We start from the raw sequence: 22,855 nt of genomic DNA on the forward strand, positions 1-22,855 counted from the left end.
ACACCGACCCGCCGAAGCGCAACCCACCCATACATTTACCCCTTACCTAACACTACGGGCAATTTACCTTGTCCAATTCACCTGACCCGCACATCTTTGGACTGTGGGAGGAAACCGGAGCACCCGGAGGAAACCCACGCAGACACGGGGAGAATGTGCAAACTCCACACAGTCAGTCGCCTGAGTCGGGATGTGGGCTAAATGCTGGCAAATGGGACTAGGTTAATATTGGATGCCTGGTCAGCATGGATGAGTTAGACCTAAGGGTCTCTTTCTGTGATGAATATCTCAATGACTCTTTGACTCTAATAGAGATGATACAGGCACGATAGGCCAAAGGGCCTTCTTCTACACAATTACAATTCTGTGATTCCCAGAACCTAATCTCCTGCACCCTGTCCATAGTATTAACTGCTCACATTCCAGAGTTATGCTTCACAAATGCCCACAGCACAAATCAAATTATACGCCCAAATCCCTTGTTAGAGCATTCACCTCAGGACAGCGTGCAATACATTAGAATGAGGATCTCGCGTATTCAGGCAGGGAGGAGGGAGGGAACAAAAAAGAAGGAATTTCTTAAAGAGGCCTTTTCCCTCCTGGGGAGGTTAGGCTACCAGTATTACTGAATATTCTAACCATTTTTAAAGCTACATGGCTCCATGAGATTCAGGACCCGTGTGTATAACAACTTTGGTCAAATTCTAAATTAACAGGCAGGAACTGACTGTCTGCAGTAACTCATGTTTAGTCAGTGCCATTAATGGGTCCAAATAGCAGCACGCATGCTTGCTCCCAGTACAACCCAATCTGTCGCAGTTCCAATGGGCCTTTATCTTTCAGTCTCATTAAACAGGAGCACTGAGATTAACTGCAGAGTATAGGGAGAATAAGAGCTTTTAACACTTAAAAGCAGATTGTGTTTCTTGCATTTCCTTTCTATTCAAGTCACGCTGGATGGGGAGCAGGACTTACAACAGGTCTGCCTTTCCAACAGCTCCTTCCTGGTCCAGTGGCTCAATGGTTAGCACTGCTATCTCATAGCACCAGGGGCCTGGGGTTGATTCCCTCTTGGTTGACTATCTGGGTGGAGTTTGCACATTCTCCCTGTGTTTGTGTAAGTTGAGTGCTCTGATTACCTCCCACAGTCCAAAGATGTGCAGGTGAGGTGGATTAGCCAGGAGGAAATTCAAGACTGAGGGATGGGGTGGGATCATCTTTAGAAGGTTGATGTGGACTTGATGGGCTTCATGGCCTATTTCCAAAAGTGGAGGGATTTTATGATGTCCTGGAATCCTTTCTTTATAGTGGCTGTTGTTTGACCTGAGTCTGCCCACATTGGAACTGAAACAGCAGCCAGTGGTGCTCTGAAGTAGCTGTCATATTGTTAAGCCAATAGGCACAGCCTATAGTGCAAGAGCTTGTGTCTTGCCAATTTGTGAGAGAGACTTTTGCTTACTGACAGCTCTGTTCTAATCACTTTGACCTCACCTGGAGTTTTTAAACTGGCTTTTCCAGTTTTTTCACTTCTAGAGAAACATAGAAACTTACAACATTGTATGAAGAGCAATTCAGCCCATCAATGCTTGTGGCATTTCTATCCCAGCATCATGCCTTTCATAAGTTGTACTGGTTATTGCATTCAGATGACTTCTCATTCTTTGCACTCAGGAGGTGAATGCATCCGTTTTACAGTAGTCGGTTCGATTTTGCGGTTTCTGCAATTTACAAAGGGCACAATATATATACAGGTTGATGTATACACCACCTGGCTGAACTCCAAAGTAGAGAGTATAGGGTGAAACAAACAGAAAGATGTAGGGGTCAAAGCAGAGAGCAAAAGTTAATCATTTACCAGGCTGATACTGGAGCAATTGAACTCAATTTGACCAAGACTTTTATTCCGTTTATATCAGTGTTACACCATTTCCAATTATTTAAAAAATGTTTTTTGGTCTGGCTCCATTTAGAGCTTGGTGGTGTGTAACAGCAAGTTAATAATAGATCCGATTGCCTCTGTATTCTAACTAGGTCACTTAATGGTACTGCGAGAAAACTGGGCATATATTGTATTCAAAGTTTGGGAGAAGATTTGTAGCTCGGTTGCTCGTTGTTGTGATTCTGTTCGCCGAGCTGGGAATTTGTGTTGCAGACGTTTGTCCCCTGCTTAGGTGACATCCTCAGTGCTTGGGAGCCTCCTGTGAAGCGCTTCTGTCATGTTTCCTCCGGCATTTATAGTGATTTGTATCTGCCGCTTCTAGTTGTACCCAAGCTACAAATCTTCTCCCAAACTTTGAACACCTACAGGCGAGAGACGCTAAGACAAGCCAGGAAATGGGAATCCTGTGCCTAAGCGCCACATATGAACAACTCCAGTTCCTGCAAACAGCTGGAACTGACAACCGGAAGTGGCAGAGACAAACCACTATAAATGCCGGAGGAAACATCACAGAAGCGCTTCACAGGAGGCTCCCAAGCACGGAGGATGTCACCTAGACAGGGGACAAAACGTCTGCAACACAAATTCCCAGCTCGGCGAACAGAACCACAATATACTATATTATTGTTATATCCTTTATGGGTTTTGGATATGCTAAAGCCCTTGACCGGGCAATGAAGCCATTACTGAAGCATTGCCATTACAGGAACACAGTGCGCAGCAGTCAGTCTGTGATAGTCAGGTCCCTCAAGCAACAAGATGATAATGAGTAGATGCACCTGTAACCCAGCACCGCAGACAGTGTGGCATTCCACTAGATTGTTAGTCCAGCTTTTGTGCTTGAGATTCTGGAGTGGGCAATCAATTGGTTTGGAAATGAATATTGCTACCCTGACCTTCAACATCTGAGTTATGGCTAGTGTGCCACTGTGGGAGTGAAATAAGTTGTGAAATGCATATGGTCCGCACTGACCTAACTGGTAACCCTCTCACCTCAGAGTTAAAATGTACCCAGTTCAAATCCCACTCCAGGGGCTGAGACCAAGAATCATAGCTGACTCTCCAGTTTAGCACTGAGAGAGTGCTGCACAGTCATAGTCTGAATTCAGTTGATAAATTCAGACCTCACTCCTTGGGTGGGTTTGAAAGATACCAGATCCCATAGACATTCAATAGTGTAACCATCACTGAAACCCCATTATTAACATTCAAGGGGTTACCATTGACCGGACACTCAACTAGACTTGCCATATAAACACAGTGGCTACAAGAGCAGATCAGAGGTTGTGAATTCACCTCCTGACTCGCCAAAACCTGTTTAACATCTTCAAGGCACAATTCAGGAGTGCTTTGGAATACTCCCCACATGCATGGATGGGTGCAGCTCCAACAGCACCCAAGAAGCTTGACACCATCCAGGACAAAGCAGCCCGCTTGATTGGCACCATGTCCACAAGCATCCACTCCCTCCACCACCAACACTCAGTAGCAGCAGTGTGTACTATCTAAGAAGATTCACTGCAGAAATTTACCAAAGATCCTCAGACAGCACCTTCCAAACCCACAACCACTTCCATCTAGAAGAGCAAGGGCAGCAGATACATGAGAACACCACCTACAAATTCCCCTCCAAGTCCTTCACTATTCTGCCTTGGAAAAATATGGCCGTTCCTTCACCATTGGGTCAAAATCCTGCAGCTCCCTCCCTATCAACAATCGGGGTCAACCTACAGCATGTAGTTTTCTGTGATTCAAGAAGGCTGCTCACCCCCATCTTCTGAAGGGAAGGCTGTACAAAATGCTGGACAGCCATCGATGCCCAGGTCCCAGAAGTGAATAAATAAAAGCTATTACTTCAAAGAACAGTGGGGAAGAGATCGCCAGTGTGGTGGTCAATATTTATCCAGCAATTTATATCATGAAGGAACACATAATCTGTAGGAGTTAGCTGAGTGTGAATTGGCTGCCATGTTTCCTACATTGTAATAGTGACTGTATTTTACTGGTACTGGACGGATGAGGACATAAATTTAAAGTGATGTGCAAATGAAGTGATGTCAGAAAAAAGCTTTTTCACTCAATGAGTAGGTCAGGTAGAGATCATACTGCCTGGAAATGAGGTGCAGGCAGCTTCAATTGAATTCAAGAGGATGTTGGATGGGTATTTGGATAAAAACAGTGTGCAGGGACATGGAGACTGGAACTAGTACAGTCCAGGCAGGAAGGTCTAAATGGCCTCCTTCTGTACTTTAACAATTCTGTGACGTCCCCCATGGAGTGTTTTGAGGAATCTGGTGCTTGCAAAGAGTGCTATATAAATCTAAGCCTTTCATTGAACCATCATTCACTGTGCATCTATTTTCGATTTGGTTTCAGATCCAGCGTTTGTCCACGCTCAGTTAATCCCAGACAGCGGTGAACGTAACGATGATAAGCTTTACTTCTTTTTCCGGGAGAAATCAAGCGACAGTGGAAGTTCAGCCATTCACTCGAGGATAGGACGGATCTGCCTGGTATGTCAGTTTTCACCCAGTGGCTACAGGGTTGGAGATTCTGCAACATTCTCCCCATCCGCTGGAATAACAGCTCCCATATCAAATATTCCAACATAAAAAATCAAAATCTACTGACGTATAAACTATAAAAGCGAACATTGATGAAAAGAAAATTTGAATCATTCCTCCCTTAAAAACACAAAATCCTATTTCTAAATCCATCTTATTCGTTCTTTTATCAATCTGTTGAGACAGCTAATAAAAATATCTGACTGTAACAGGAAAGAAAATAAAGTACTTACATTTACTTAGATCCCCCCTCCCCTTTCCCTCCAGGACATCCCAAAGCACTTCACAATCATCGAGTTTCTTTTCAAAACACTGGCACATGTTTATTAATGGTATTGTGTGCAAATATATCCCAGAGGTTATGCACCACGTCCTACAATGTGTTATACAACCATGGAAAGTCACATGACACCAGCTTACATTCCAACAGATTTATTTGAAATCTCAAACTTTCAGAGTGCTGCTCCTTCCTAAGGTGAAGAAGGAGCAGCACTCAGAAAACTTGTGATTTCAAATAAACCTGTTAAATTATAACCTGGTATCGTGTGACATCTAACCTTATCTGCCCCAGTCCAACACTGGCACCTCCACATCATTATCCATCATCTGTACTGACAGGTACATATTAGCCAGTACACCAGGAAGGACTCCCCTGGCCTTTTTTGAAGAGAGGCATTGGGACCTGTTGGATCAATCCTGAAAAGGTCAATGAAGTTTTGTTTGAACGCAGGGCTTCCCAAACAGGGAAACTCAAGCTGAAATGAGTAAACAATGGCTGCTGTGACATCCAGTTGAGGTATTCAGATGCGGTGCCCCTTTAACAAACCTCTGCTCTCAATGGTCCTCCCCTCCCTCCCACTCTCAAAGGATCCTTCCACCCTGACTAATGCTGCCACAGATCTCACTGAGGAGTCACAGAACTGGAACAGAAAGAATTGAGGAAACATTACTTTAATAATTCATCTGGCTTCCTGACTTTTACTCAGACCATAATAACAGATAATGTTAGCTACCATGTTACTGAAATCATGACAGGATATGTTGATGTTCAGCGATTGATACTGTACCTATGTTTGTATTCACCTGATGAATTAAGATAAAGCCTTGGGCTATCAGTGTCCTTTTTTAATTGTCTCACACATTGGCATTTAGGACCCAACAATTTGGCCTTTCTTTTGAAATAAGGCGACACTCTTTCTGCCTTATTATGCAGAGGTTTCCCACTGACTGTATAATGGACAAAATTAAAAATCACACAACACCAGGTTCAAGTCCAACAGGTTTATTTGGAAGTACAACCTTTCAGAGCACCACTCCTTCATCAGGTAGCGAGTGGGGCAGGATCATAGGACACAGAATTTATAGTAAAATATCAAAGTGGGCAGGAGAGCAACTTGAAACACTTTCAAATTTTGTAAAGACAGGACTGTTGGAAGTCTCAACTTCAGAGGAACAACCACCGTAAATGCTATACAAAAGATTAGGAAAACCAATGGTATTATTATGTTTTGCAAGGGGAATAGTGTTGAAGGTTTGGTTTGCTGTGAAAGGGAGGGAAGATTTGCTGCAGCGTGTAGTGTGTTGGTGAGACCAATCTGGAGCATTGTGTACAGTTTGGGAATGATAACTTGCAAAAATTGCAGTTCAGTGACAGTGCACATGACTGATTCCTGATGTGAAGAGGTTATCTAATGAGGAAAGGTTGGGCCTGTATCCACTGGAGTTGAAAGAATGAGAGGTAAATTCAATGAGACACATAAGATCCTGAGAGAACTTGGCAGAATCAAATTAAGACAGCAATGAGGAGGATTGTTTTTCTCTGCGAACTGTTAGTCTGTGGAATTCTCTTCCCCTGTGGAGGCTGGGTCATTGAATGTTTTTACAGTTGAGTTAGATTTAATCTTGATTGTCAAGGGAGTCAAAGAGTATGGTTGGAGGGGGGAGTAGATAAGAAAGTGGAATTAACATCACAGTCAGATCAGCCATGATCTTGATGAATGGTGGTACAGGTTTGAGAGGTTAATGGCCTACTTCTGCTTGTTCTTCTCATGGTTGTATAAAACAGTGTCAATGCTGTTTAAATTTAGCCCAGGTTCAGCAGCTGTAGTTCTCTTTCTAATGGAGGTTGCTGAAGTGTTACAAGTCATCACAACCCTGACTATTCAATATTGTGTAGCACAAGATGACCTCATTATTGGAGGGATACATTATATCAATAAGTGGAGCTGTGCGCGGTGTTTGACTAATAAATTAAAGCATGTTTGATATTGAAGGAATCCCTGATGTGCCAGTGAGAGGCCTGACATGTGATCAGGATCACATGTTTAGGAGGGACAGGCATCTTTGGATTGGTAGGTTCTAAAGTGAAATCTCCTCACTTCATGTCTGGGTCTGTTGTAGATTAATTAATAGAGATTGAGGTTCATAGCTCCTTCAAAGTGGAGTCGCAGGTAGATACAATAGTGAAGAAGGTGTTTGGTATGCTTTCCTTTATTGGTCAGGGTACTGAGTACAGGAGTTGGGAGGTCATGTTGCGGCTGTACAGGACATTGGTTAGGCCACTGTTGGAATATTGCGTGCAATTCTGGTCTCCTTTCTATCGGTAAGATGTTGCCAAACTTGAAAGGGTTCAGAAAAGATTTACAAGGATGTTGCCAGGTTGGATGATCTGAGCTACAGGGAGAAGCTGAACAGGCTGGGGCTGTTTTCCCTGGAGTGTCGGAGGCTGAGGGGTGACCTTACAGAGGTTTACAAAATTACGAGGGGCCTGGATAGGGTAAATAGACAAAGTCTTTTCCCTGGGGTTGGGGAGTCCAGAACTAGAGGGCTTAGGTTTAGGGTGAGGGGGGTAAGATATAAAAGAGACCTCAGGGGCAACGTTTTTCCACAGAGGGTGATACGTGTATGGAATGAGCTGCCAGAGGAAGTGGTGGAGGCTGGTACAATTGCAAGATTTAAGAGGCATTTATATGAGTATATGAATAGGAAGGGTCTGAAGGGATATGGGCTGGTTGTTGGCAGATGGGACTAGATTGGGTTGGGATATCTGGTAGCAGCATGGACGGGTTGGACCAACGGTTCTGTTTCTATGCTGTCCATCTCTATGACTCTATGACTGCCAAAACTAAGCAACAATCTTATTCACGTCGCAATATGCAACTACCAGGATAGTAGGTGGAGTTGTCCTTCTTTTGATCAATTCCTTTGTGACTGTTTCTTTTACAGAATGATGACGGTGGCCATTGTTGCCTTGTCAATAAATGGAGCACCTTCCTGAAAGCTCGCCTCATCTGCTCAGTGCCAGGTCCTGATGGAATTGAGACACACTTTGATGAGCTCCGTAAGTAATCCCAATTACCAGTCTTAGATTAGGGGATTTTGTAATGCATCTTCCTACATTGAGGTCCCTATACAAATGTAAGCTGTTGTTGCTACTTTGATTCTATACTTTCATTTAATTCTGGCTTATTTTGTTGGGCCTGTTGGGAGTATTGGGGATCTGTCATGGTGCGTTAAATTAGAATTTATAAACCAACCTCCCCACAGCTCCCTCACCTTAAAAACCTGATAGTTTTGGAGAAGGGGGCTATGATATTAATGTTTGCTCATTATAGAGTATCATGACAGAATGATATACTGCACAATAAGTACTCTGCTTCTTCATATTTTCTTTGTCATGGACATAAGCAAAAGCAGAGGGACCAGGGTGTGGATATGCATTAGGCATTGATCAGGTTGACAGCGAGATTAATAAATCATGCAGTGTCCTCGGCTTTATTAATAGGGGAGCAGACTACGGGGCAAAGTTATGTTGAACTTGCATTAGACACATGTTTGGCCTCAGCTGGAGTATTGCAGTTCTGGGCACCACCCTTCAGGAAGGATGTGAAGCCACTGGAGACAGCACAAAAGATTAATGAGAATGGATGCAGGGATGAAGAACGTCAGCTACAAAGATAGATTGGAGATATTGGACTTTGTTTCCTTGGAGAGATGTCTGCAAGAGATTTGATAGATGGATTGAAAATCTGGAGGGGCCTGGATTGAGTCAGTAGAGAGAAACTATTCCAACTCATGAAAAGGATTGGGATGATACAGTGCAGATTTAAATTAATTGGCAAAAAATACAACGGCTTCGTTTGTGGAAAGACATTTTCACGCAGTGGGAGGTTAAGGTTGGGATTGCGCTGCCTGAGAGCAGGGTGGAGGCAGACTCAATTGAGGCATTCAAGGGGGAGTCCAGATGTTATCTAGAAAGGGAGGGGTACAGGGATCATGGGAGAAAAAGGCAGAAGAATTTTGTCACCGGGGTGGCACAGTAGCTCAGTGGTTAGCACTGCTGCCTCGTAGTACTAGGAACCTGAGTTTGATTCCCACCTCGGGTGACTGTCTGTATGGACATTCCCCCTGTTTCTGCATGGATTTCCTCCGGCTGCTCCAGTTTCCTCCCACAATCCGAAGATGTGCAGGTCAGGTGAATTGGCCTTGCTCAATTGCCCATAGTGTTAGGTGCATTAGTCAGAGGTAAATGTAGAGGGATGGGTTACTCTTCAGAGGGTCGGTGTGGACTTGTTGGGCCCAGTGGCTGTTTCCACACTGTAGGGAATCTAATCTTATCGCAAATTGCTCAGTCAGTGAACCAGCATAGACATGATGGATCGAACAGCCTCCTACTGCACGATAACAATTCTGTGATATTGGGTTGCAATATCTTGCAAGAGTTAGGAGAGGGAGTTGGTTGAGGTGTCTCCTGTATGGCAAAATCATAAACACTTTCTCTATAAACAGACTTCCGATTGTTCTGCAGAAGGAACACAGTGCTTCCCACATTAGGCTTTTAATCACAGACCAACTATCAAAGGGAACTGGGTTCGTATTCCAATGGTGAAAGAGGAAATCAGAATATCCAAGTATTCTGAATTTAGTGCTGCCCTGATGGACTTTAATTCGAGGAATTGACTTGGAATAATCTAATACCCTGGGAGAATTCCTCTAAATTTCTCTGCTTACTGAGCACAGCCTGCTCTGCTGCCTGAGGACTCAAAAACTTAGTCCAAAAACATCCCAGAGGCAGTGGAAATGTTAGCAGATCTGATTAAAACAAAAAAAGACGACTTGCCTTCCCCAGAACAGAGCAGCATTTGCAGAGGCTCCACTGGGAGAATGCTGTGTAATGTGAGGAGATCTAAAAAAAAGAGGAAGGAAGAGGATGTAAAATACCTCACAGAAAATCCTTGCTGAGATTATTCCATCTGTACAAAATCTGGAACTCATTACCCCAGCAAATCAGAGAGACAGAGCCACCTCCGGCAATTCTGTGGAATGTATGTGTACCATGGTGTGGTAAGCACTCTGATCAAAGTCTGTGAAAAGATTTGTAGCTTGGATGCTCATTGTTGTGGTTCTGTTCGCCGAGCTGGGAATTTGTGTTGCAGAAGACGTTTCGACCCCTGTCCAGGCGACATCCTCAGTGCTTGGGAGCCTCCTGTGAAGCGCTTCTGTGAGGTTTCCTCCGGCATTTATAGTGGTTTGTCTCTGCTGGTTGTCAGTTCCAGCTGTCGTTGCAGTGGCCAGTATATTGGGTCCAGGTCGATGTGCTTATTGATTGAATCTGTGGATGAGTGCCATGCCTCTAGGAATTCCCTGGCTGTTCTCTGTTTGGCTTGTCCTATAATAGTAATGTTGTCCCAGTCGAACTCATGTTGCTTGTCATCTGCGTGTGTGGCTACTAAGGACAGCTGGTTGTGTTGTTTCATGGCTAGTTGGTGTTCATAGATGCGGATTGTTAGCTGCCTCCTCCCTCACCTCCATCCAAGGCCATAAATGAGCCTTCCACATCCATCAAAGTTTTACCTGCACATCCACCAATATCATTTATTGTATCCATTGCTCCCGATGCGGTCTCCTCTACATTGGGGAGACTGGACGCCTCCTAGCAGAGCGCTTTAGGGAACATCTCTGGGACACCCGCATCAATCAACCACACCGCCCTGTGGCCCAACATTTCAACTCCCCCTCCCACTCTGCCGAGGACATGGAGGTCCTGGGCCTCCTTCACCACCGCTCCCTCATCATCCGACGCCTGGAGGAAGAACACCTTATCTCCTGCCTCAGAACACTTCAACCCCAGGGCATCAGAGTGGACTTCAACAGTTTCCTCATTTCCCCTTCCCACACCTCACCCCAGTTCCAAACTTCCAGCTCACTATTGTCCCCCTGACTTGCCCTACCTGCCTATCTTCTTTCCACCTATCCACTCCACCCTCCTCCCTGATCTATCACCTTCATCCCCTCCCCCACTCACCTATTGTACTCTATGCTACTTTCTCCCCACCCCCACCCTCCCCTCATTTATCTCTCCACCCTTCAGGCACTCTGCCTCTACTCCTGATGAAAGGCCTTTGCCCGAAACATTGATTTTACTGCTCCTTGAATGCTGCCTGAACTGCTGTGCTTTTCCAGCACCACTAATCCAGAATCTGGTTTGCAGCATCTGCAGTTCTTGTTTTTTACCTAGCACAGAACCTGAGTCAAAACATCTTATCTTGCACTCATCAGGACAATTCGCAAGAATACCAATTCCGGGGGTAAACTATTGGTGGTCTTGAGAACTGTCCTGCTGTGTACAAGACAATAAGCTTTCACAAGATGTGCTTTTTTTCAAAAACATTATGTCTGTAAACGACCACAGGATTTGCTATCAAGTCACTTTTAATGAAATCAGTTCTTTGTGCTATCAAATTTGATCAGATTATGTTGAAAGATACCTGCAGAAGATGCAGCAGGATCTTAATGAATTATATTTTTTTTTATGAATTCATGCACCAATACAATACTGAGGTCACGTATAGTTTGAAAGGTGGGGAAGAACTGTGCGACAATAAAAGCCTTGAGATTTATCTCAGCTCAGGGACTTTACAGGTTAGGAGTCTATTAACATATACTCGGCATAAGTTTATGCAGTGTGTTCATCCAGAGCATGTTTCACGTTCTATTCCCAATCTGGTTTTAATCATTCTCAGTGGAAGCCAACGGGACAGCTAAACTGTAACAGCGAGAGCCAAATGTTTGACTGGATTGTTTAATCTGCCCAGGTGATAGATTTAGCTTACATTAAATGAGACTTGTCAGAAACCGCGGCTATTGAGCCCTGTAATGCTGTTGTGAGGTTCTGCCTGAATTTAAAGGCACAACATTGTGTGGGAACTGTCAGCAAAGGTGGCTCTGTCACTCCATTTTCACTGAGAACATGGTTTGGAGGGTATTGGAACAGGTTTTGAATGAGCTTTCTTCCTGCAGTGACTCCTGTGGAGGAGCTAGCTTCGTCTTCAGAGTGGAAGGTGAGCTTGGCAGCTCCCTACATCTGACTCAGTGGTAGGACTTGCACCCATGATTCAGGCAGTTGCAGATTTAAGTACACATCAGAGAGTTTTGAGCACAATGTTTTTTTTGAGCCAAAGCACCGGTTCAGTATTGATGGAGTGCTACACTGTCAGAGGTGCTGTCCTGCAGGTGAGATCTTGAACCAAGGTTTTCATGGTGTTGTTTGAAAAAGAGCAGATGAATTCTTGGTATCGCTCCCAATATTTCTCTAACATCACTGTCTTGGGAAGATAAGAGCAGGGGTAGGCATTTCAACCCATTGAGCCTGGTCTGCCTTTCAATCAGATCATGGCTAATCATCTTTCCCACACAGTCTCCATATCTCTTGATGTCACCAATGTCAGAAATCTATCAAATTTGACCTTGTTCAATGGCTAAACTTCCAAAGCTCTCTGGAGGAGGTAATTCCCATGTTTCATAATCCTCTGAGTGGAGAAACATCCCCTCACCTCACTCTTAAATAGCCTGTCCATTACCCAGAGGTTATGCCCCCTTGTTTCAGACCCACCAGCTAAAGGGGTACCATCCTGTAAGATTTTTGTAAGTTAAAATGAGACCACTTTATATTATTCAAATCTTTCCGGAACACAGACCTATCCCTCTTACACTCTCCACACTGGACAATCCCAACATCCAAAGCAAACTTGCATTCCACGATGTTTAGGGCAAGTATATCATTCCTTACATAAGGAATGCAAACTGTACAAATGGTTCTTCAGGTACAGGCACACTAAGGTTGTTAAACATTTGCAGCAAGATATCTTTACATATGTAATCAAATCTCTCCCTCATTCTTCTTCTTCTTCTGGTTTTCCCATGATACATCTGGTCACTGCAACACTGGTCATAGAGTCAGAGAGATGTACAGCACGGAAACAGACCCTTCGGTCCAACCGGTTACTGCAACACTGGTCATAGAGTCAGAGAGATGTACAGCATGGAAACAGACCCTTCGGTCCAACCCGTTCATGCTGACCGGATATCCCAACCCGATCTAGTCCCCATCAGCTTCATTTTTTTTTGGGATATTGAGGTGGGTGGTTTCTGAGTATAAAAGCAGGGAGGTCTCACTAAAATTATACAAGGCACAAGTTAGATCACATCTGGAATGTAATAACCAGTTTAGGACCCCTTTGGACTAGAGAGCATAATTTCAGAAGCGGAGGTTGCCCATTTAAAACAGGGATAAGGAGGAATTTCTTCCCTCAGAAGTTGGTGAATCTGTGGAATTCTTTCCCACAGAAAGCTGTTCAAGGCTGGAACATTAAGTATATCCAAGGCCGAGATTGGCAGAATTTTAACCAATATGGGAATTGAGGATTTTAGGGAAAAAGCAGAACAGTGGAGTTGGAGTTGAGGGTTTTCAGATCAATTAAAGGTGGATCAGATCTGATGGATGAAAAGGTCTATTTCTGTTCTACGTCCTACATGTCTTTAACAACCGGTTGCTGCAAAACCTCCTTGTTTATCCTCGATGGGGCTCTTATCAATGCATTATTATTTGTCCCAAACATCATCCTAAGGTGTTTTCCGGTCATCATTACATTGCACACTTTGCTGCTGTACTCCTAACATTACAAAGTGATGCTAGAAAGCTTCCGACTTGGGTGGGGAAGGACTTGGGCTGACTTAAGGTATAAACAGTTCACTGGATCGGCAGAAACTTCCCTACCTCCTTTTCAAATTGGGACCTCGGGGAAAGCAGAGATGAAGTCAGACCCACTTGCTGGCTGTCAGGGAGGGGATTGAGTCACACGGTGTTAACCGTGGTGTTGTTCCAGGCCATATGCAGCTTGACAGAATTAATGACATTAAAAAGTCAGTAGGAGGGAATTTGCAGTCATTCCGAGAGTCATCTCAACCTCCCAGCAAGAGTCAAAATGTCCCTTTAAACCACCCCCCCCGCAGAATTCTTAAGGCTTTTGAATAAATCTGACTCTTGGCAATTTATCAGCGACTAAAACACTGCACTATCATTCAATGAAACTGAAGTGGGAGCAGAGGATCAGAATCCCCCCTCCCCACAAGTGCGAAAGAGTATGTGACCTTACCCTGAGGAGCATTTAGTGACCGGATACCATCGTTTGTATGCTGTGTGCCTGCTTTAAAAAAAAATCATTACTTTGTCTGGGCTGGGTGCCAGACTCAGCAAGGAGTTTGAAGAGTGATGCGTATGCTGTGCTCGCAATGCCATGGCTTCAGGAGATCTCAGTCAGCCCAATATAGTTTGCATTCACCAACGTGCGCCCTCCCTGAGGGATCTCATTAGCCTTCAGTACTGACAGGAAGCACTTGATTTTGTTTTGTTTTCGAAGCGTGGCTGGGTCAAACAGGATCTGTGTTTGCCCATTGGCCTCACCCCTTCCCCCTTTGTCACTCAGACAGGTTACTATCCTCTGCTCCCACTTCTTATCCCTTCCCACCACCGCCCCCCCCCAGCTCCCTGCTCAATGCCGTTGTCCATCGGGGATGCCCAGCTTGGATCAATGAGAGGGACGGCTAGTAATTAGAAAGCCCCGTGGCAATCAGTGCTGAACAGGAGCATGCTCTGTTCGTGGGCGTGAGGTCGAATAAAGGCTTCATTATATTGACAAAACAAAATGCTAATCCTACCTGGCTGCAAAGAATTACCCTGTGGCATATTTAATTGTAAAGGGGGGGGGGGGGAAGAAAGGAAGATTGGAAAATAATAGTAGGAATTGTGTTCCCTGATGCACTCGAATGCTTCAGTTAAACATTGGCAATGCAGTCAGCACTCCAGGTGGTGGTTCTGTTTGCTTCGCTGCTGTCATCATTCATAAAATGAATGATAATATTTAGTTTTGGAGGAGAATGAGTAGCACGGTGCCACGGAGAATGTAGGGTGCAACTACATGCCTCTGATTTTCCACACACAGTGGCCACTGGCTCTCAACTGTGCTGATCCCCCGTGGAGATCTCATTGTAGCACTTAAGCCGGAAGGGTAATGCATTCACATAGTCCAACTTCAGCAGGTTCATCTGGAGTTGCTTTCAACAGGCCTTCTTCACACAGTGCTGAAAATCTCCAGCGGAGTTTTTGATTTGATTTAATTTATTATTGTCATGTGAACACAGGTACAGTGAAACGTTGTGTTTTGTGTACAGTACCAGATGGGTATATGAATAGAAAGGGTTTGGAGGGATATGGGTCGGTTGCTCTCAGGTAAGACTAGATTGGGTTGGGATATCTGGTCGGCATGGATGGGTTGGACCGAAGGGTCTGTGTCCGTGCTGTACATCTCTATGACTCTATCCAAGATGGTAGGGTGATAGAATCGAGTGAGGAATACAAAGTTACAGCTGCAGAGAAGGTGCACAAAATGAAAGGTCGACATTAGATTTGAAATTTGGGATTTTCATTCAGACGTCTTGTAACAGCAGAGAAGCAGCTGTTCTTCAACCTGTTGGTATGTGTGTTTAGGTTTTTGTATGTTATGCCAGACACGAGAGTTTGGATGAGATTATAACCAGAGGGGTCTTTGATAATGTTGGCTGCCTTACTGTGGCATTGTGAAGTGTAGAGGTGTCAATAGATGAAAGTTGGGCTTGCATGATGGTCTTGAATGTGTTAACAACCCGCTGGAGTTTCTTACAATCCTGGGCAGAGCAGTTGCCACACCAAGCCAAGATGTATCCAGGCTTTCTATGGCACATCTATAAATGTTAGTGAGAGTCCTGGTGAATATGCTGAATTTCCCTAGCCTCCTGAGGAAGAAGTGGCACCATTGTGCCTTCTTGACATTTGCATCAACATGGATGGTCCAGGACAGATTGTTGGTGAATGTCACTCGTAGGAACTAACCCCACCTGGTGTCCCCATCTTAGTTCTGGGAAGCCCTGATTTGTGGATTGCAATGCTCAAACTAAAGAGATCAGATTCTCCTGTGTAAGAAGTTCTTTCTTTCCATCATACTGGAGAAATCTTCCCGAACTCATTTACAAACATTAGAAGTATAATACAGTAAGTGAGGCTATAGGAACATATTGGACAGCACCTTCTGGTTATCAGTGTCAACAGAATGAACTGTCATGAAAGCATTAATTCAGTCCCTGCACAAAGAAAGTAATAATGCATCTGTATTACCAGGTCGGTAATGGTTTCAAGATTGGTAACACCATGATGACAGTCGGCACACTTCAGATTGCGGTTGAAAGTCACAATTGACCCATATTATACCTGACTGTACAAAACTCAATGTTCGCCTTGAGCTTACAAAATGAAAAGCTTATTTAGGCAATTCCCCTCCGGGCGGCACGGTGGCACAGTGGTTAGCACTGCTGCCTCACAGCGCCTGTAGACCCGGGTTCAATTCCCGACTCAGGCGACTGACTGTGTGGAGTTTGCACGTTCTCCCCGTGTCTGCGTGGGTTTCCTCCGGGTGCTCCGGTTTCCTCCCACAGTCACAAAGATGTGCGGGTCAGGTGAATTGGCCATGCTAAATTGCCCCTAGTGTTAGGTAAGGGGTAAATGTAGGGGTATGGGTGGGTTGCGCTTCGGCGGGTCGGTGTGGACTTGTTGGGCCGAAGGGCCTGTTTCCACACTGTAAATCTAATCTAAATACTGTGAAGGATTTGCTATTCAATTGCATCAGTCCCATTCTTTAGTGCAATAATTCTGGAATACTGAAGTAATAGTCATATGGACCTGAGTGATGAAGGTTTTCATGAATTCCTGCTCTTCCACTATTGCTTAATAAATATTTGTCAGCTTGCTCTGAAACAGTTTTCAGTCCTTGTCCATATAGAACCCAGTCGGGTTACTTCAACAAAAACCAGGATGTGGAATATTTGGAGTTGAAATTTCAGGCAAAAATGAATTATTTATCTGGAATGCCTTTGTTCATTGAGAAAGCTGGACAAAAGATGATGTGAAGCTACATCTAATGAGATTTCAAATGTTGAGTGTAGTTTTGTCAGAAACCCTTCAGTAGTTGTGTGGTGCCAATGTCTTAAAAGCAGTATTCTCACATTCTGCCAAAGAAGACTGCTTTTGAATTCTGCTCTGTAGTATTAGTATTGAATACACAGCTGTGAAATCCCATTTCCTATTATTTTAACGATCACATTTATTCCATTTAATTTCGTTATAAGTGATAATAGTGTCAGTTCCAATGATTAACAGTCAAGAGAGCCCTGTGCAATTTTGGAACCCCACCCCAAAGCTGAAAAGTGTTTAAGTTGCAGTCATTGTGTTCACATTGAAACAGTGAACAGGCACTGCAGACTGAAGCAATAAAACAGCTCCACAGCCCAATAGCATTCTTCCCTAAGGCACACTCACAAGAATCACTGAATAACTGGAATGATCTGAAGCCCGTGAGTGTCCTGCAGATAGTCACAATCTCTGTTCCTGGATCATTTTGACAGATTTCTTGTCTTAGCAGGATGTTACTTTGAAAGAAATGATGGGGGGAGGGAAGGGGATGGTGGTGGGGATCCTGGACAATATATGGCCTTCAACCAACGTCAAGGAATTGTATTTGATCATTGTTGTATTGCTGTTTGTGGGATGGCCAGAGAGATGTACAGCACAGAAACAGACCCTTCAGTCCAAATGGTACTTACTGACCAGATATCCTAAATTAATCGAGTCCCATTTGTTAGCATTTGGTCCATATCCCTCTAAACCCTCCCTATTCATATACCCATCCAGATCCCTTTTAAATGTTGTAATGGTATCAGCCTCCACCACTTCCTCTGGCAACTCATTCCATACACACACCACCTTCTGTGTGAAAAAGTTGCCCCTTAGGTCCCTTTTAAATCTTCCCCTCTCACTTTAAACTTATGCCCTCAGGTTTTGGACTCTCCTATTCTGGGAAAAGACCTTTGGCTATTCACCCCTTTCATGCCCCTCATGATTTTATAAACCCCTCTATAAGGTTCCCCCTCAGCTTCCAACGCTCCAGGGTAAATAGCCGCAGCCGATTCAGCCTCTCCCTATAGCTCAAGCCTTCCAACCCTGGCAACATTTTTGTAAACCTTTTCCAGACAGCTTTAACAACATCTTTCCTATAGCAGGGAGACCAGAATTGCACACAGTGTTCCAAAAGTGTCCTAACCAATGTACAGCCACAACATGACCTCCTTACTGCTATGCTCAAAGGACTGACCAATGAAGTTAGATGTACAAAATCTTTGCATGCTAACTGATTGCCATATTCCCTGCCTTGCAACGGCACCTTGAAAGTTCTTCAATGGTTGCAAAACCTTCTGGGAACAATCCGGAGACTGCGAAGGGCGCTATAACAATGCAAGTTATGTCTTTTATTGAACTTTACTTCCTATTTGTACTAGTGAGTAGATGGAGTGCAAACCATCCCCTTTGGGGCCAGTGATGTTGTAGTTGATAGCTACCATCCCCTCCTAGCTGTAACTGTAGGATGGATGCCAGAACCTTCTTGTTACTGAGGTAACTTGCCTGGACTGGCACTCCTTGAAAACCTATTACAACGCATTTCAACAGGCCTTCATCGTGACATGAAAAAATAAACTTCTGCTGAAAAACATTCTTTCAAGCCCCCAAAAGCTGTCATTTTCTCTTCTGTCTAGTTTAATAGTTTGACACTTAGAATAAGAACAGTTCAAACTCACAATGGGAAGCAGTGACAGAAGATATTCAGATAAAGAACAAACCCCTGTGTCATTTTGCTTTAGACATGATTGAATAGAACGAGTCCATAAATGTGTGCAGTTGGGGAATTTTGCTTCTCACTTTACATGTTGCGTCTCTACATGTTACTTGGCCATGCCAAAGGTGAGTACTGATTTATGACTGGAAAATAAGCACGTACTGATTACATTGTTGGGACCTGGTAACCGCTCGACTGCTTGGCCAAGAAATGTTCGTTTGGATCAGGATTTGTACAAACTGCAGATAAAAATGAAGCAATTTGCAGATTTGTGTCTCACAGCTCATTTAATTGCTCATTCGCTGCAGAGACTAAACAGTAAACATTAGAACCACTTCACAAAACCTGTATTTTTGTACCAAAATGATTCAACTTCTAAACTATGTGAAAACTAACGGGTTAGTGGATTGACTGCAATTACCACACACCATTGTGAAGTGTGATAATTGGAGAATGTTTCATTGTTGAGAGAGTTTTATGTTTAAACATTGAGCTTGAATCAAGCAGTGGAAGTGATTGAGAGATCGTAGGGGCTCATTAGCAATTTATGAAGTGGCAGTGATTTAGGAAAGATTTTGGTCTGTTAGAAATATGTGCAGGAAGATGAAAGGAAGACTTCCACTCAGGTCATCCCAGAGCATTGTTACAGCCAGTGAAGTGCTTCTAAAGTGCAATCAAGGCCACATTGGCAGCACATTTGTACACAGCAAAGTCCCACAAACAACTGTGTATTTCTAACTGGATGCTCCTGATATTGGTTGTGAAATAAATATCGGGCATGAAATAACTCCATTGGGGCAGCACGGTGGCTCAGCAGTTAGCACTGCTGCCTCACAGCGCCAAGGACCTGGGTTCGATTCTAGCCTCGGGCAACTGTCTGTGTGGAGTTTGCACATTCGTCCCGGATCTGTCTGGGTTTCCTTTGGGTGCTCCAGTTTCCTCCCACAATCCAAAGGCATGCAGGTTAGGTGAACTGGCCATGCTAAATTGTCCATAGTGTTCAGGGATGTGTAGGCTCGGGGCATTAGACAGAGATGGGTAATAGGGTAGGGAAATGGGTCTGGGTGGGATACTCTTCGGACGGTTGGTGTGGACCTGTTGGGTTGAAGGGCCAGTTTCCAAACTGTAGGGATTCTATGGTACCCCATCTCCACATCTCTCTGTATTTGCACGTGTAATGGACTCTGACCAGCTAGTTCTAGAGCCAGGCTCTCGAGAGAGGAGAATCCCTGAGACTCCTGTTTATATATATAATTTTTTTTTCTGAACTGAGGATATTCGAGTCTTCTGGTTATATTTTTTTCCTGTTATTTTTTAGTTTCCCCTACCTGAAACAGTAGTCCTTATATTCCCCAGCACCCATATTTGTGTGTGTGTGTTTGTGGGGTGGGAGTTGGGTGTGTGTGTGTGCGCGTATGTGGGTGTTAGTGTGTGTGTATGTGTGTGTGAGAGTGTGTGTGTATGTGTGGGTGTATGTGTATGTGTGTGGGTGTATGTATGAGTGTATGTGAGTGTGTATGTATGTGTGTGTGGGGTGTGTGTATGCGCGTGTGTGGGTGCGTAAATGTGTGTGTGAGTATGTGTGTGAGAATGTGTATGTGTGTACGTGTGTGTGTGGGTCTGTGTATGAGTGTGTGTGTATGTGTGTGGGTGTGTGTGTGCGCGTGTGTGTGTGTGTTTTTGTGGGGTGGGAGTTGGGTGTGGGTGTGTGTGGTGGGTGTGTGTGTGGGTGCGTGTATGTGTGTGTGGGTGTGTGTATGAGTGTGCGTGTGAATGTGTATGTATGTGTGTATGTGTGTGTGTGAGTGTGTGTGCATGTGTGTGGGGTGTGTGTGTGTGTGAGTGTGTATGTGTGTATGTGGAGTGTGTGTGTGTGTGTCTGAGTGTGTATGTATGTGTGTGTGGGGTGTGTATGTGTGTGTGTGGGGTGTGTGTGTGTGTGAATGTGTATGTATGTGTGTGTGTGGGGTGGGTGTGTGTGTGTGAGTGTGAATGTATGTGTGTGGGGGTGTGTGTGTGTGGGATGTGTGTGTGCGAGTGTATGTGTGTGCGTGTGTGTATGTGTGTGTGTGAGTGTGTATGTATGTGTGTGTGAGGTATGTGCGTGTGTGTGGGCTGTGTGTGTGTGTGTGTGTGTGTGTGTGTGTGTGTGTATGTGTCGGTGCAAGGTTTGGTGAAAACACCAAGCTAAAATAATGTTGTTAACATCGGAACTCCTGTTTACATCTGTCAGCCAGGGCTCTCCGATTGGCTGAGAAGCCCCAATCAGGGAATACATACTCAATGAGATCCAACTGACCCCAGTTGCAATCACTACCGGCCAGAATACTGGGAAGACGTCCCTCACTTCTCTTTGGATTAGTCACATGGAATTTTTTACATTCACCTGAAGGGCGGGGTGGGAGGGTTGGAGGCTGATGCTGGACACTAACTTGATCCAAACGATGGCACCTCTAACAGTGCAGACCTCCCTTGGTACTGCACTGGAGTGCTAACATTGGATTTGCACTCATGTCTTCGGGCTACGAATTGACCTCTTGACCTTCTCACTCTGAGGCAACGGTGTCCTCACTGGGTCACAGCCAGACAGTCAGAATTCCACATGTGGGCTATTGTTAATCTGGAGGGTTGTTCTTCTATTGGGGAAAACAGGAACACTGTCAACTCCTGGCAGTATACATTCTGGACACATTCCGAACCCTGAGAGATATTCCAGAAATGAGGAATACCTAACTGCGGGGGAGACAATATTAAAAGCAACGTCTATTAGAAAAGATTTATGTTGTTTATCAGACAGACCCTACAATGGGGAAATGTGCTTTTCATTTGAAGGAAGCATTGAGTCCAAAATCGAAGTTTAATAGTAAACTTCCAGTCATAATGAGAAGGGTTATCTGGAAGGGAGGGTAAAGATCATGGGAAATAAGCTGATCTATGTCCACGACAGGCACCTGTAAAAATATCCCTGAAACCCAGTGTTAACAACAAAGTCTTGCTTTCGAGTATAAATCAGTCCTGCAGTGATAGGCTAGACCACACCGCAAATGACAAAAATCATTGTTCGAAAGGAATTTTGTTTTTGTCAGTTCTGATGGTTTCAAGCCCAAATGAGAAGTAAAGCCCCATAAAAGGATGGTTTGCCTGGGGAATGACGTCAAAGTAGAGATTGTTTTGTGATTTTCAGGCAACCTACTGCAGCCAGTTTTCTGGCTGGAGTGTCCAATTCTGCAGCAGCCCAACATTGATTCCTGAAATGGCGACCAGTTTAGAATACTTGTATTGCACTGGTCCTGCAGAACTGTTATTTACCAAGAGGTGTTGAAAAGGGGTGGGGATGGATGGGGTTGGAGGCGCCAATCTATGCAGAAGAGTGATGCAAAGAGAATTAATCAATGTTATAGAGTCATAGAGTCACACAGCACTGAAACAGACCCTTCAGTCCAACCAGCCCATGCCAACCATAATCCCAAACTAAATTAGTCCCACCTGCCTGCACTTGACCCATATCCTATCAAACATTTCCTATTCGTGTACTTATCTAAATGTCTTTTAAACATCCACCACTTCCTCTGGAGGTTCATTCCACAATGAACCATTCTCTGTGTAAAAACAACGCCCCTCATATCTTTTTTAAATCTTTCTTCTCTCAAATAAACCCCTTAGTCTTGAAATCTCCATCCTAGGGAAAAGATACCTGCCATTCACCTTATCTATACCCCTCATTATTTTACAAACCACTGTAAGATCACCTCTCAACAGTGTAAAAAGTCCCAGCTTATCCAGCTGCTCCCTATAACTCAAACCCTCCATTCCTGTCAACAGCTCTTCTGAGCACATTCCAGGTGAAAGATAACCTTCCTATAAAAGTAATGTTATAATATACTGTTGTAAGGATATGGCTGTCTCAAACAAAAGTTACTTCCTTTCCATCCTCAGGATTTTCTTATGTGGAGAGATTGAGTAGATTGGGCTTGTACTAGCTGAGGTTTGGCAGAATGAGAGACCTTATTGAAACATATAATATTCTTAGGCAATGTGACAGCGTAGGTGGGTGGCACAGTGGTTTGTGGTTAGCCCTGCTGCCTCACAGAGCCAGGGACCTGGGTTTGATTCCAGTCCTGGGCGACTGCCTGTGTGGAGTTTGCACATTCTCCCAATGTCTGAATGGGTTTCCTCTGGTGCTCTGAATTTCTCCAACGATATTCAGGTGAGGGGAATTAGCCATGCTAATTTGCCCATAGTATTCAGGAATGCGCAGGATAGGTGTATTAGTCAGGGCTAAATAGAATAGGAGAATGGGTCTGAGAGGATTACTC

At 44.2% G+C, this 22,855-nt stretch overlaps 1 protein-coding gene across 3 annotated transcripts in view; it reads left to right on the forward strand.

Moving 5' to 3' along the window:
* sema3fb (sema domain, immunoglobulin domain (Ig), short basic domain, secreted, (semaphorin) 3Fb) overlaps positions 1–22,855 on the forward strand; it is a 252,503-nt gene that overhangs the window by 198,551 nt on the left and 31,097 nt on the right. For all 3 annotated transcript variants that reach the window (XM_060835403.1, XM_060835405.1, XM_060835404.1), the window contains 2 exons: positions 4,316–4,452; positions 7,729–7,843. In XM_060835403.1, coding sequence (XP_060691386.1) covers positions 4,316–4,452; positions 7,729–7,843 — 252 coding nt within the window. The remainder of the gene's footprint in view (positions 1–4,315; positions 4,453–7,728; positions 7,844–22,855) is intronic.

The sequence above is a fragment of the Hemiscyllium ocellatum genome, chromosome 14 (genome assembly GCF_020745735.1).
Source record: "Hemiscyllium ocellatum isolate sHemOce1 chromosome 14, sHemOce1.pat.X.cur, whole genome shotgun sequence".
NCBI classification, from domain to species: Eukaryota; Metazoa; Chordata; class Chondrichthyes; order Orectolobiformes; family Hemiscylliidae; genus Hemiscyllium; species Hemiscyllium ocellatum.